Source organism: Malus sylvestris, chromosome 13 (genome assembly GCF_916048215.2).
Source record: "Malus sylvestris chromosome 13, drMalSylv7.2, whole genome shotgun sequence".
NCBI classification, from domain to species: Eukaryota; Viridiplantae; Streptophyta; class Magnoliopsida; order Rosales; family Rosaceae; genus Malus; species Malus sylvestris.
The window spans coordinates 14,982,247-14,995,231 of record NC_062272.1 but is presented as its reverse complement, the minus strand read 5'-3'; the positions used below and the strand labels follow the sequence as shown (position 1 = coordinate 14,995,231).

The 12,985-nt window shown below is 37.3% G+C and overlaps 1 protein-coding gene and 1 long non-coding RNA gene across 2 annotated transcripts; both read right to left on the bottom strand.

The window, feature by feature from the left end:
* Positions 1-256: 256 nt before the first annotated feature.
* LOC126596654 (nuclear transcription factor Y subunit C-3-like) lies at positions 257-2,890 on the bottom strand. Its single transcript, XM_050263319.1, has 3 exons — positions 2,728-2,890; positions 2,535-2,588; positions 257-1,254 (listed from the first exon to the last, which is right to left on the bottom strand). The coding sequence occupies exon 3, from the start codon at positions 1,214-1,216 to the stop codon at positions 461-463; it is 756 nt and encodes a 251-aa protein (XP_050119276.1). The 5' UTR covers positions 1,217-1,254; positions 2,535-2,588; positions 2,728-2,890; the 3' UTR covers positions 257-460.
* A 563-nt stretch (positions 2,891-3,453) lies between these two features.
* On the bottom strand, positions 3,454-12,271 carry LOC126596279 (uncharacterized). Its single transcript, XR_007613935.1, has 3 exons — positions 9,488-12,271; positions 8,707-8,948; positions 3,454-4,814 (listed from the first exon to the last, which is right to left on the bottom strand). It is a non-coding gene; the product is annotated as an uncharacterized LOC126596279 (long non-coding RNA).
* Between the last annotated feature and the right edge of the window lie 714 nt (positions 12,272-12,985).

The window sequence follows — 12,985 nt, the reverse complement described above, 5'->3', positions numbered from 1 at the left end:
AATTTCCAGGGAAGGAAAGGATTTTCAATAAGATGGTTTATGAGTTTAGATGCAAAACGGACTTCCCAACTGAGCGAGCCATAAGGACCACTTTCCCAGATTCTTGTGCTACAGAACAAGCAACAAAGCAGAATGAATGGATAATAAACATCAATTGTTCTAAGTGGCCGTGTGTTTGACCACTTTCCTCCTCAACCAACCCACTTTGTCAAGCTTTGGATTTACCGGCAGAACAAAATACATAAAAGCCATATAATTTACAGTACCAGAATCCACACCTTTTACTGAATCATTTCAATTTTCATGTACCAAACCCAAATATTTTGTAACACTAAGGACCGGAAAAGACAAACTACGTAACTACTGTATCCAAGATAAACACTTTAAATTGTAAGCCTTCAATTACAAACAATGATGATATAGTCAAATTGGCCTTCCAATTTTTACTCCATTTACTCTTTTACTCAAGGTCGTCGTGCGGATGCTGTTGTTGCTGTGGCCATGTTGGTTGAGCAATGTACGGATGTGCCTGCTGGCCATAGAGATTCTGATCCATCACAGGCTTTCCCACTATCATCGCCGGAGCACCAACCTGCGAAGCATGCTGAGGAGGCATGTAATAGTAAGGAACACCATCAGATGGACCCCCAACTGGGGGATTCCCACCTCTTGGGATTGATGCAAGTACCTCGTCTTTCAAATCCTCTCTTGGGACGATATCAACCAGAAAGTCAAATATATCAGTCCTCGTAATTGCTGCTGCAATGTCATTCTTTTGCAGTGTTCTTCTTTTGTTCTCCTCTGTGTGATTCCAAGACCGCATTGTCAACTCTAGAATGAACATCTCACAGGCCCTAGCAAATATGACAGGAGCTTCGGCTGATATCATCCTCACATCCTCATCCGCCTTCATAATCTTCTTAATCCTGGCCAATGGCAAACTATGGTTTTTGAAATCATTAGTTTGATCAATTTCTTTATGCTGCTCTCCCCAAAATTTTTGGAGTTGTTGCTGCAGTTGCTGTTGTTGCTGCTGGTGGATGTGCTGATAAGCTAGCTGGTGTTGTGCAAGCTGAGAAGAGGCGGCAGAACCTGCTGGCTGAGTAGGAGATTGCATCATCCCAACTGATCCATACGGGTTCACACCATATGATGCTTGAGCTGCAGTTCCAGCCACTCCCATAGTTGCTGGATGCCCATGTCCTTGCTGATCCATATTGGCGTACGTTGGTAAAAAAAGTTCTCTACCCTCCCCTATGGTGCAGAGTACATAATAAACAATCAGTACGAACACTACTGTTACGAAATTTGAGTCGGTTATGAATTTCCAGAATTAAATTTCCAAAACCCTAACAGAAAGTAGATAATGCAGAAACAACTCTGGGAGCTGGCTAACACCCATTTCAAAGGGTTGGTGACCAGCTGTGCCACAAAAAGTGGGAAATGACTTTTGCACGCCCATTTTCCCCTTACTTCCGTCCCTGTATTCTCCTTTGATTTATTCAACCGAAAGGGCAAAAATAAACAGGGGGATGACTTCCCCAAATTAAACCACATACTAAAAATGTAAAACCCATAAAACATAAGTCCCGTCAGTTAATACTATAAGGTCAAACTAAAGCTTTAACAATCAATACCAAAAATCTCTTCCACCTTAAATCAAACACTAGAAACCTTTAACCAAATTGCTCCCGAAAGGATGTCTAGCATAACCGTACAAATCATTTGAGTACTCTTATGGTTTATAGCAATCGATATTGTTCCAATTAGAAACCAGACTTAACATAAGTACCAGTGCACCTTTTATCTCATCCAAATAGACGACCACCATACGAAATTCCATTATTCTAACCGGTGCGTAATCAAGAGTAATGTTTGAAACCGAGTAATCTGCCTTAATAGAAAACTGGACAAAGTATTATCTGGAAACAGATAGTAAACAGCTCATTAATCAGACAAGTGATCTGATCAATAACTTGCCTCGAAAAATTGGTCAACCATGAACTGCACTTGGCATGGTGTGTTAGCCTTTCACTCAAAAGTCAAGACTAACCACAGGCGATGAAAATCGCATCCAACCGTTCATACCCAAAAGCGTATGTACTCTCCCCCTTTCCCCAACAGAAGAACCAAAAACAATACAAAACAAAAGGTAGAAACCTTCTAACGAGTTGCATAACCTTCTTCCCGAGCGAAAAAGACCTGAGTCAACTCAAAGTCTCAATTCTCCGGTCACTACCTCACCAAGTCAGATTCTACAGCAACACCAACCCCAGAAAACATGCTCTTGGTTCTGACTTCACACAAACACACACCCCCTTGTCTATTGTACTTGCATATAACCCCACAAACAGTCAATTCACCACACTCAAATCAAATCTACGTTTCAGAAACCCTAAAAAAAATTCAAGAAAAAATAATAAGACCAAATTTCACTACTTAAATACAAAATCTCAATTAATAACAACACACAAAAAAAAAAAAAAAAAATCATATAAGTCATGCATGAAAGTGAAAAACACAAAAATTGGTACCTTTGGCTCACTGCTCTGTTCCCCAATTCTCGGTTTTATCCAACCACCAAAACCCTAAAACAAAACCCAAATAAATTAATGAAATTCATACACCAGTTGAACTGAAGCTCACGGCAAAAATAGAGGCCTGCAAACACTACAGAAGGAGAATTATTTAACCGAATATCTTGAAAAATAAACATAAAAATCCAACCTTTTGAAGTGAATTTCTAGGGTTTTTCTGGAAAAATGGATCAAATAAAACAGTAAGGGGAGAGTGGAGTGGGGATCGCAGTGGAGAGAGTGGGAAGATTGAAGGTATGTGTCTATGTGTGCGTTTGCCTTCCACTATAAAAAAGCGCCAGGTTTGATTCGTCGTCGCAACTATAACTTTAAAGTTTGACTTTTTATTCCTCTGACGATTTTGCCCTCCAAACTAATTAATTATATTAAAATAAAATAAAAATAAAAATATCTCCCTCCACTAATCGACTGCCTAATTATATTTTTAATTAGTTTAAAAATCGAGATATTTTGCTTAGTAAAATGTTAATGGAGTGCCAAGGGTCAATGGGCCCCTAGACAGGTGTGACCCATAGCTGAAATATCTAAAATATCTACCGTTACCTGCTTCCGAGTGGGCCATGGACACGACATCACCGACATAATGGGACACGACACTAAAAACATCCGTTGACTTTCGCCCTATACTCGCAGGACTTGGATTCTCCACCTCCCATTTCGGTGCCCTCCCCGTGCCCTCCTGTTTTGTGTGGTCACGGTTAATTCATGCTAATATTTTATATTGTTTTTTATAAAAATAATAAGACAAAAAAAAATAGTAATATAAAATATTGACGTGGCTTAACCGTGACCACACAAACAGAAGGGCACGGGGAGGGCATCGAATTGGGAGGGTAGAGAATCCAAGTCCATACTCGCATCCCATGAGTCAATTTGTTGACCTATATATACCCACTTCCTTTTTCTGAAATTATAATGACTGATTCCACGTCAGAAAAGGAAATTATAGAAATAGGATTGGGCACGGGTCATTTTCACAAAACAATTTATGGTATTATCAACTGAGTAGGTGATTTACGATGTAAGATGATGAATTGTATTTCTTTTTATTTGAAAGTGAGAAGTCTTATGTTCTAATCTCATTAAAAACGAATTTGAACCACATTATTGCTAGCCTATTGTAAGATTAAACTCACCCTTCCCACTTAGTGTAAATATTGTTTGTTCAAAAAAAAAAAAATTGTAAGGAATGAGAGACGACTCACGCACATACATGATTGCTTCATGTAAAACTTTTATACTTTTTATGTGCTGTATTTGTTGCGGGCTGCATACCAGTCGGAAGAAAATCCTTTTTAGGATAAAATTCTATATTAAGTCGGAAGACTCTCAAATGATAGATATATATTGCATCATTTTGAGAGTGTGATTTCTTGCGCACTCCAATTCCTGGATTGTAGGAACTCCATGAATATAACGAACTGGCTAAAGACTTGTTGGATCAGGTCCCCGTGTCGTGCGGAACAAGAATGGTCAATCTCAATGAAGTCGTTCGGCCCATGACCAGACTTTTGAAGTATTTGTATTTCGATTTGCTTTCCCTGAACAATCATGGTCCCACGCTCGAACAACGCCATAGTAAGAAGAAACCGGCTAAGAAGACAGTCCTTTCGTTTAACCATTAACTACTTCGTTACCCAGCGTCCAGCGGAATAAAAAAAATTCAGGAGATCATGCAGCAGAACGCTGCTGCGCAGTAGAAAGTGATCACTATCCGGAAGGGAGAACGGAGGTCTAACTCTCTCCATTCAGCGCTAGTCTCCGAAAGGATCAACTGCCATGATCCAATTTAATCAAGTTACAACTATTCGAACAAACGCCCACCTATTCGGACTAGTACAAGTAACACTAAAAAATGCATCCTAAAAACTAGTCATTTTCCATGCATCTTAAAAGCAAGGGAGTGGGGCTAAAATAAAGCAACATGAATCAGCCACTACTAAGGAACATGGAGTGAGATAATGGGACTTGGAGTCTAAGCTTTTTATGCTTATAGGCCTAGAATCCCATCAGAGCGGTTGGAGTGTTTTTCTTGTAGGTCCGCTGCTCTCATTGGTGACAAGCAAAGATGGTGCCATGAGCTTCTCATCATGATTACAAGATTTACTTGTAAGGAAGGCCGGTGCCTCTGGTTTTGTTAGTGGCGAATAACAGAGTGTTCACATCTTTCGGTCCTTGGGTAACTTGCGGGTTTACTTGGATGATCCTAACTTGCAACTTGTTAGAGTATGAGTGTGATTCTCACAGTTTAATAATAATCATTGTTATTTCAGATTGGTATAAAGAGGTCTTAATGTGTTTATAAGAGTTAATTCAACTTTGGTTTGGATTGAAACTCTATTGTTGGCTCGAAAATAGAACTCATACTTATACAAGGATTTGGTCTTGTATTCCTTGTAGGATTGTAATAGGGCAATCTATGTTTAGTATAAAAACATAAGCCACTGCTCTCACAAAACATACGCTCAATATTGAACTAAGACCTATTGTTAGTTTGTGTACTTTTGGTTTTGCAAGAGAGGAGAAGGCGCACTGTTTAGAAGTCGGCTTGGACTTCTTCTACTACTATTTTTACAAGTTAGTTTGTCATTGTGTTTATCGAATTGTGATTTTAATACTTGTATAAATTTGTGGTTCTTGAGCTTAATCTCTTAACTTATATTTTTGATAAGTTTAGTCTTACATGTGGTATCAGAGCCTAAGGTTTTTGCTCTTGAATTCAAATTGACAATATGAAAATCAAAGCAATAACAGGCATCATGGTTTACCCGGAATTGACCTTGGTTTGCAAAGAAATTTCTAGGGTTTTAAAGGAATAAAAGTGACGATGTTTTTACTTGTAGGAGTTTTATATTATAAGTCAAACTCATATAGAAGTTTGTGAAAATATAAGTCAAGAGTCAATTGTCACAGGGTCCTTTTGTTATTCAGTATTAAAATTGGTTATATACCAGGATATACAAATAGGGTTGCTGTAAGGGCCGAATTATTTAGTCGGTCAATATTGTCTCTTTTAAAAATCTCTGGATGGTACCCATCTTTGGACATTGATCTGGCCACAAAACCACCCGACACATTTATAATGTTTTTGTGAAGATTAATCTTGTCTTGCTTATACATGTCCTTGGGATCAAAACGTTGCGGTAGTACATCGTTTGTGCAGCTGTCGAAGCAGCATGTTTCCATGTCCATGGAATCCTCGTTTGCACTTGTGTACCCTTCCCTGCAAAACAAATCATGCTACATGTACCCTTAAAAATCTGCAATGTTGCAGCAAACTAAGTCTTTTATATCAAGTTTGTCTATTTGGTTTTCGAAGAACAACTAATACGACATCGTTTGTAGCATACCCTTTAAGTTTAATTTTATGCTCGTTGGCTGCTTAAAAGACAAAGAATAGGGTTTTGTCTTTTCAAATTTTTGACTGTTAATAGTCTGAGCAAGGTGAGAACTTGTGATTCTCGATCTGGGTTGGATATTTTCTTCCCACACCTGCATAATTGAAGATATATGTATCAAATTAATAAATTATATCTCTATTTAAACATCATAATTTTGATTTTGAATACATTGCTTCCGCTGCAGTTGGTTATGATGTTTGTAGATTGAGATAAATTTTGGTTTATTAATCCTCCTTGTATTATTAGCATAATGAATAAACTTGTATTCTGATATACTAATTGTGTTATTAAGAACCATTGAACAAAGATCATGTTATCTGCATATTGAAATTATATTATTATTTTGGTTCTTCATGTTGACGTTAACTCGTTTGTCATTCTATTGTTGCAATGGTACGAGGTCCATGGGAATTGGGAATGATGGCAATCCGTATGGATGGGTCTTGAGCATTGATGAATAATTTGTTTCGTTGATTTGGAGCCGAGGAATTGCAATCGGGTTGTCGAATACGGGTCCAATGATGCATTCAGGTAACTCAGTTCACTGTTTCATGCATAATTAATTGTTCTCGAATATGCGTGATTATAGTGCGATGAGTTGGAGCATAATGAATTAGGGTTTTTGCTATTTCGAGTAAGCTTGTTTATTTTGTGAATGCACGATTAAACTCGAAATGCCAACTTATGATTTATGTGAGATGATTGGAATCATCCTTTCTGCATAAAGATTCATTAGACTAATATTTGGTGTACACATTGCTCTTCTATTTTTGAGTTAGAGCCTGTGTAATTAGATTGGGTGGAAAATATTGTTTTGCTGCTATTTTGTTGTCTTAAGCAGATGTAAGATTTCTCATTGACTTGCTTGAAACTTGGAAGCTTGCATCATGATTTTCCATTATGAATTATGATAATAGAATTTGATTTGTTGACGTTCATAATTTGACTTATTGTTGTTGCCAAATACCTGTGGCTTTTATGTGGGTCTGATTGGTTTGAATTATTCTAGAAAAGCAAAATTGGATTATACGAGTATCCATAATGACGCTTTTAAAATTATGAGTGTAATTCATATCCCAATTTTGGTTAGACTACATATAATAGGTTTTGGGGCGTGTTGCCATATATGTGAATGATGTAGTTCGGAATCTTTGGGTTCGTTAATGCCAATATGTGCAATGGATAACCAAAAACATGTGAAGGCTCTTGTGTTTGTACCTGTATGAAATGATATAAATTATTTAGCGAAGCCTTGTTGGCAAGAATGCATTCTGAAACTCATCTCACTTGATATATTGTAAGTATAAGAGATTTGATATTATGTATTAAATCTATAAGTACACTAAATTTTATTGGATGAAGGAGGTTGAGATCTTGATTATCTTGTTTTAATCAAGATGACTTGTGCCTTTATATCCAGACATTATCAAATTTTAGTTGATCTTGCTCGATGGGTATTGAACTAGTTAGGATAAAATTGAATGCAAGAATATTGTGTTTGCTATTCTGATTTTGATCATTGTTGAAACTGGTTATTTTGGGTTTATGTGAGATAAGTTTTTCCGAATGGATTGTGACTATCTTTTGATACATAGATTGTTTGCATAATGGTTTAGGTGTATATAACTAAACTTAGATTATGCAATTGGTGAAGAATAGGGAACCAATTGGTTCATATCTCCGGTTTCTTTATTAGCTGTGCAGTACATTTTGCTTATGCTTAAGTGGGAGAATCATATGTTCGAATGTAAGCATAAGGCTAAGAGTATTTAGGCCGGCCATTATAATTCATTTGGATGCTTAAAAACCAGTTTATGGTTTTATTGAAGCAATTGGTTGAATTATTTGTGTTACTTAATTTGTTTAAGTAATTGGTTTATGGAAACGATTTTGGTTTCCATATGGATTCTGATTAGTCATTCATTGTATTGGAATGATTTTTAGTTAATATAGTTGCTATTAACTTGTACTTAACTTGGTTGTGTTAAGTATGGCCTAGATAAGTGGGAGCAAATTGGTTTGGTTTTGCTATATTGGTTCACATAATTACAAAGTGCAAATTAAGTATGTTGTGACTTTTGAGTTAATTTTGTGTTGCAGATGCAATTATAAATTCATTGTTTTGGTTTATGTAAGCTGGTTGTGTCTATGTACTAGTGTGGTTGAAGAACGACTTATGTGATCACCTTTATATTGAATTTGAGATGATTATTTACTGTTGTGAATTATACTCAAGTGGGAGAATGTTAGAGTATGAGTGTGATTCTCACAGTTTAATAATAATCATTGTTATTTCAAATTGGTATAAAGAGGTCTTAATGTGTTTATAAGAGTAAATTCAACTTTGGTTTGGATTGAAACTCTACTGTTGGCTTGAAAATAGAACTCATACTTATACAAGGATTTGGTTTTGTATTCCTTGTAGGATTGTAATAGAGCAATCTATGTTTAGTATAAAAACATAAGCCACTGCTCTCACAAAACATACGCTCAATATTGAACTAAGACCTATTGTTAGTTTGAGTACTTTTGGTTTTGCAAGAGAGGAGAAGGCGCACTGTTTAGAAGTCGTCTTTGACTTCTTCTACTACTATTTTTACAGGTTAGTTTGTCATTGTGTTTATCGAATTGTGATTTTAATACTTGTATAAATTTGTGGTTCTTGAGCTTAATCTCTTAAATTATACTTTTGATAAGTTTAGTCTTACAGAACTTTCAATATTTTTAGATGGTTCTCCCTCTTTTTTGTTTGTATACCGTAGTTGAAGGCAAAACTCATCCGAATTGGAGCATAAAAACACACTCAAAGAGATAAAATGGAACCAAATCAGAAGAAACAGAAAGCAACAAAACCATAACTCAGTAGCACAAAATCCACTCAAAGTCGAATGCATCTAAAATCAGAAGAAAAGCAGGTAAATATCCACCAACTTGTCAATGATACCGATGTCTGTTGCACGTTAAACAAACAATGTCATGCTTTAAAACCTCCACTACATACTTAAGAATAAAGAAAATCATAATGGAGCTTTAAAGTTGGATGCAGCTTAAATCAGGAAATGAAGATGTTAAAGAAAACTCTATCCAAATCCCAAACGAATGGTATCTGAGTATGGTCGAACATAACAAGCATGATTGAAACTTGCTTCTAGAATCTAGACACAATAACTTTCCATCTGATCAATAACTCATGCGAAGCGGGGGGAGGGGATGGGGGGATGGGTAACCAAGATAACAACACAACGAAACTTATTGCAACACCTAAAGCCCTTGAGATTAGAAAACGCCCTTGGTTGGATTAGATTAGCAACCAGTCCAAAAATAGAGTGGAAATTAGATCATCATCCAGAGAAGCCAAGATTAATAAGGAGAATGCTTGTTGCTTAGCCTAATGAGTTCCTTAGAAACGCAAAGACCAGTTATCTTGGTTTTCTTTCCCATTTCCTTTGCAATGATATTTGAATAAACGAGCAGCAAGAGTATTCTTACCTTGAACACCATGGTAAGCTTCTGGGAGAGGCTTTTCTCCTCCGTGCTTCCTCAGGCGACTGTTTGTTGGCCCCTAAATTTAGACTAGGGTGATGTAGACCATTTGGAATGTTTGATGTTGCAGGTGAAAAGTAGACCTCTTATGTTCCCTGGTTTTCTGGCTGCTGGTCGACTAATGTTTTTGTGAAGAAACATTTCAGATATAAGAATCTAGGAAGAAAGAAAAGAAAACAACGATTAATAGATAAACGTAAACTAATCTCATCGTATCCACAACATACATTCCATTACATTCGGGTCCAACAGTTTCTCGATTAACACTAGGTACAGAAATAGGCACGAGATTCGAATGCTCTAATATCTACACCCTGAGGCGGCCGGGTTATAACGCATGAATTTACCACAAAGCTCATGACTAGCTGGTGCACACGGCACAACTACATCAACTCCCGATCAATTCCAGGTACCGGTACCAATGAGCTGTGAGTCGAGCGTCGGCATCAGTAGCAGCAGAAGGAGCAGTATCCAGTCAACTGTTTGCACTTGATACAATGTGCCTAGGTCAATTACACCTAAATCTGAAGACATTACAATTTATAGGTGACCCCGTAGCACAATTAGACACAACCGTCCCTCCCTGCCTACTAATAGCGTGACAACAGTCAAGGTCGGCAAATGGTTAGTTACTAGTCCTTCAGATTAGACAATATGCGGCAACAAGATGTACGATTCTGGAAAATAAATATAACAAGAAAATGATTGATGTTACTACGGGAAAAGAGAAAATAACAGAGATTGTATGGCACCTGACTGGCAGCAAGTTTGGACCCCAATTCGAATTTTGGATCGACCCCAAATAGCTCTGATATACTACCGTGGCGAGGTTGGAGATATGGTGTTCAAAGATCAAGAAAACGCCATATTCATTGCTTGGGTTCGATACGTAATTCCAAATTTCTTTTCCATAAATGCAGTGCAACAACAATCGGTCCACACTTCAAAAAAATCGTGTTCACTTTTTTAGGCCTATGGAATGAGAAATTTGCTATCAATTTAGGGTCCAATTTTTTCCATTTGCGTTGAACAGAATTCTCGAATATTTTTGGATACGCGTCTCTGGATGTCGAATGTAAGGGGTGATGAAATTTCATTTTTGGTCAAAAACAGGCAACACCTCTAAGGTTTCTCTCATATGCACGCCAAGTCTGGTGGTGGCCAATTCACATCCTCTCAATATGTTCAGATTTCCATTTGTCATGAAATGGAATCGATCTTGAGAGAACATGAATTGGTTCAACAGCATGTCCACCAGACTTGGCGTGCATATCAGAAAACTCAAGGAGGTGCTGGCAGGTTTGGGCCAAAAGTGAAATGTCATCGCCCTTAGATCCACATTCCGGCGCCGTATGACTTTGAGGTATCCAAAAACATAAGAGGAATATGTTGGACCCTAAATCGATTGCAGATTAAAAATATATTTGAAAATGTATAGTAAAACCAAGAACTCAAACTAAAAGATTGAATGTCGATTTTAAACCCGTTCTATGCAAAGAACTGATAAAGACAAAGCAAAATAGAAAAATTTCAAACACATAAGAATTAGCTTTACGAGGGGAAAAACCTCAGAGAGAAAAACCCTTGGGCAAGATTGCCAACCATAATCCACAAGGAAAAGATGAAGACTTTACAAGATTCATACAAGACCAAGGTACACAACCTAGTGAGCCTTGTCCTCTCAATCTTGAACGTCTGATGCACACAGCTGAATTTGAACGAAGTGCAGAACAACTTCCTTTGCTCACCAAGACTATAACAATTGTTGACAATTTCACATAGCTTTGCATAGAACTCAGGAAAGGTCTCATCTTCTTCCATCTTGATTCTCTCAAATTGTGAAGTGAACACTTCAAGCTTTGCCTCTTTCTTTGTTACTATTCCTTCATATGTGTCCTGCAAAATGTCCCATGCTTCCTAGGAAGTTTCACAGTTACGTATGAAAATAAATTGATCAGGAAAAACAACATTAAATAAAGCATTCAACCCTTTTTGATTATTAGTGGAGTGTGTGACAGTAACAGTAGTCCACTCCCTAGGTGTAGGAACAACAACTTCACTAGCATCATCTACTACATCTTTGCTATCAGAAGACTTCTTTTTGTAATTAATTTTAACAATTTTGGTGGGCAAAGTATGCCCATGGACCACTGTACTCCAAACCCTATCATCTAAAGCCCATAAAAAAAGACTTCATCTTTGCTATCCAATCTCCATAATTCTCCCCATTGAAGTATGAAGGGTGAGAGACAGAACCAACAGCCCGGTCCATCCCACGTTCCCCAGGATCCACTCTAAGTGTATCTAGAGACTTGCTCTGGTGCCAATTGAAAATGTAAAGTAAAACCAAGAATTCAAACTAAAAGATTGAATGTCAATTTTAAACCCATTCTATGCAAAGAACTAACAAAGACAAAGCAAAATAGCAAAATACCAAACACACAAGAATTAGCTTTACAAGCAGAAAAACCTCAGAGAGGAAAACCCCTTGGGCAAGATTGCCAACAATATTCCACTAAGGAAAAGATGAAGACTTTACAAGATTCATACGAGACCCAGGTACACAACCTAGTGAGCCTTGTCCTCTCAATCTCGAACGTCTGATGCACACAACAGGGTTGCACACAGTTGGATTTGAACGAAGTGCAAAACAGCTTCCTTTGCTCACTCAAATGCAATATGGATATTCTGCGTTGCAAAAGATGTCCTCCTTTGAGTGTGAAGGGCCTATTAAATGGAGGAGGATTGTCTGCCCTCCTAGTTTCAATGCTCTTCCATGCCCTCCTGTTTTGTGTGGTCACGGTTAAACCACATCATTATTTTATATTATTTTTTTATAGATATAATAAGATAAAAATAAATAGTAATATAAAATATTAACGTGGCTTAACCGTGACCACACAATCAGAAGGGCATGGAAGGGCACTGAAACTAGGAGGGCAGACAATCCTCCTCCCTATTAAATAGGTAACCTTACACACTTTTCTGGGACTAGAAAGTCCTTCCTCAATTAATCTTCACGTCCAACCCCTTTATTTTCTCCAACAATCAATTGATGTGATTGCCACCATCTTTGACCAACCAATCTAATCCTAACAGGCTGGACTAATAAAACTAATTGACATGAGATCTTGCATGATAATTGCAAGATCAATTACATATTGAATTAAATATAAATTACAATTTATCTAGAAAATAAGCCAAATTAAATCACATTTACAAAATTGAACTATTTGAAAAATACAACCAGTATGTCTCAATTACGTTTTGACCCAAACAATGAATATGGCATTTTCTTGATCTTCGAACAACATCTCTCCAAACGCATCAAGAACATGGTAGTATATAGTTTGGGTCCCAACTCTTCCAACCACAAACGCTTGTCCGGACGGCAAAGTGAGCAAATCCGGCATGGTGAAACGGTTTGAGAACAAAAGGGTAATT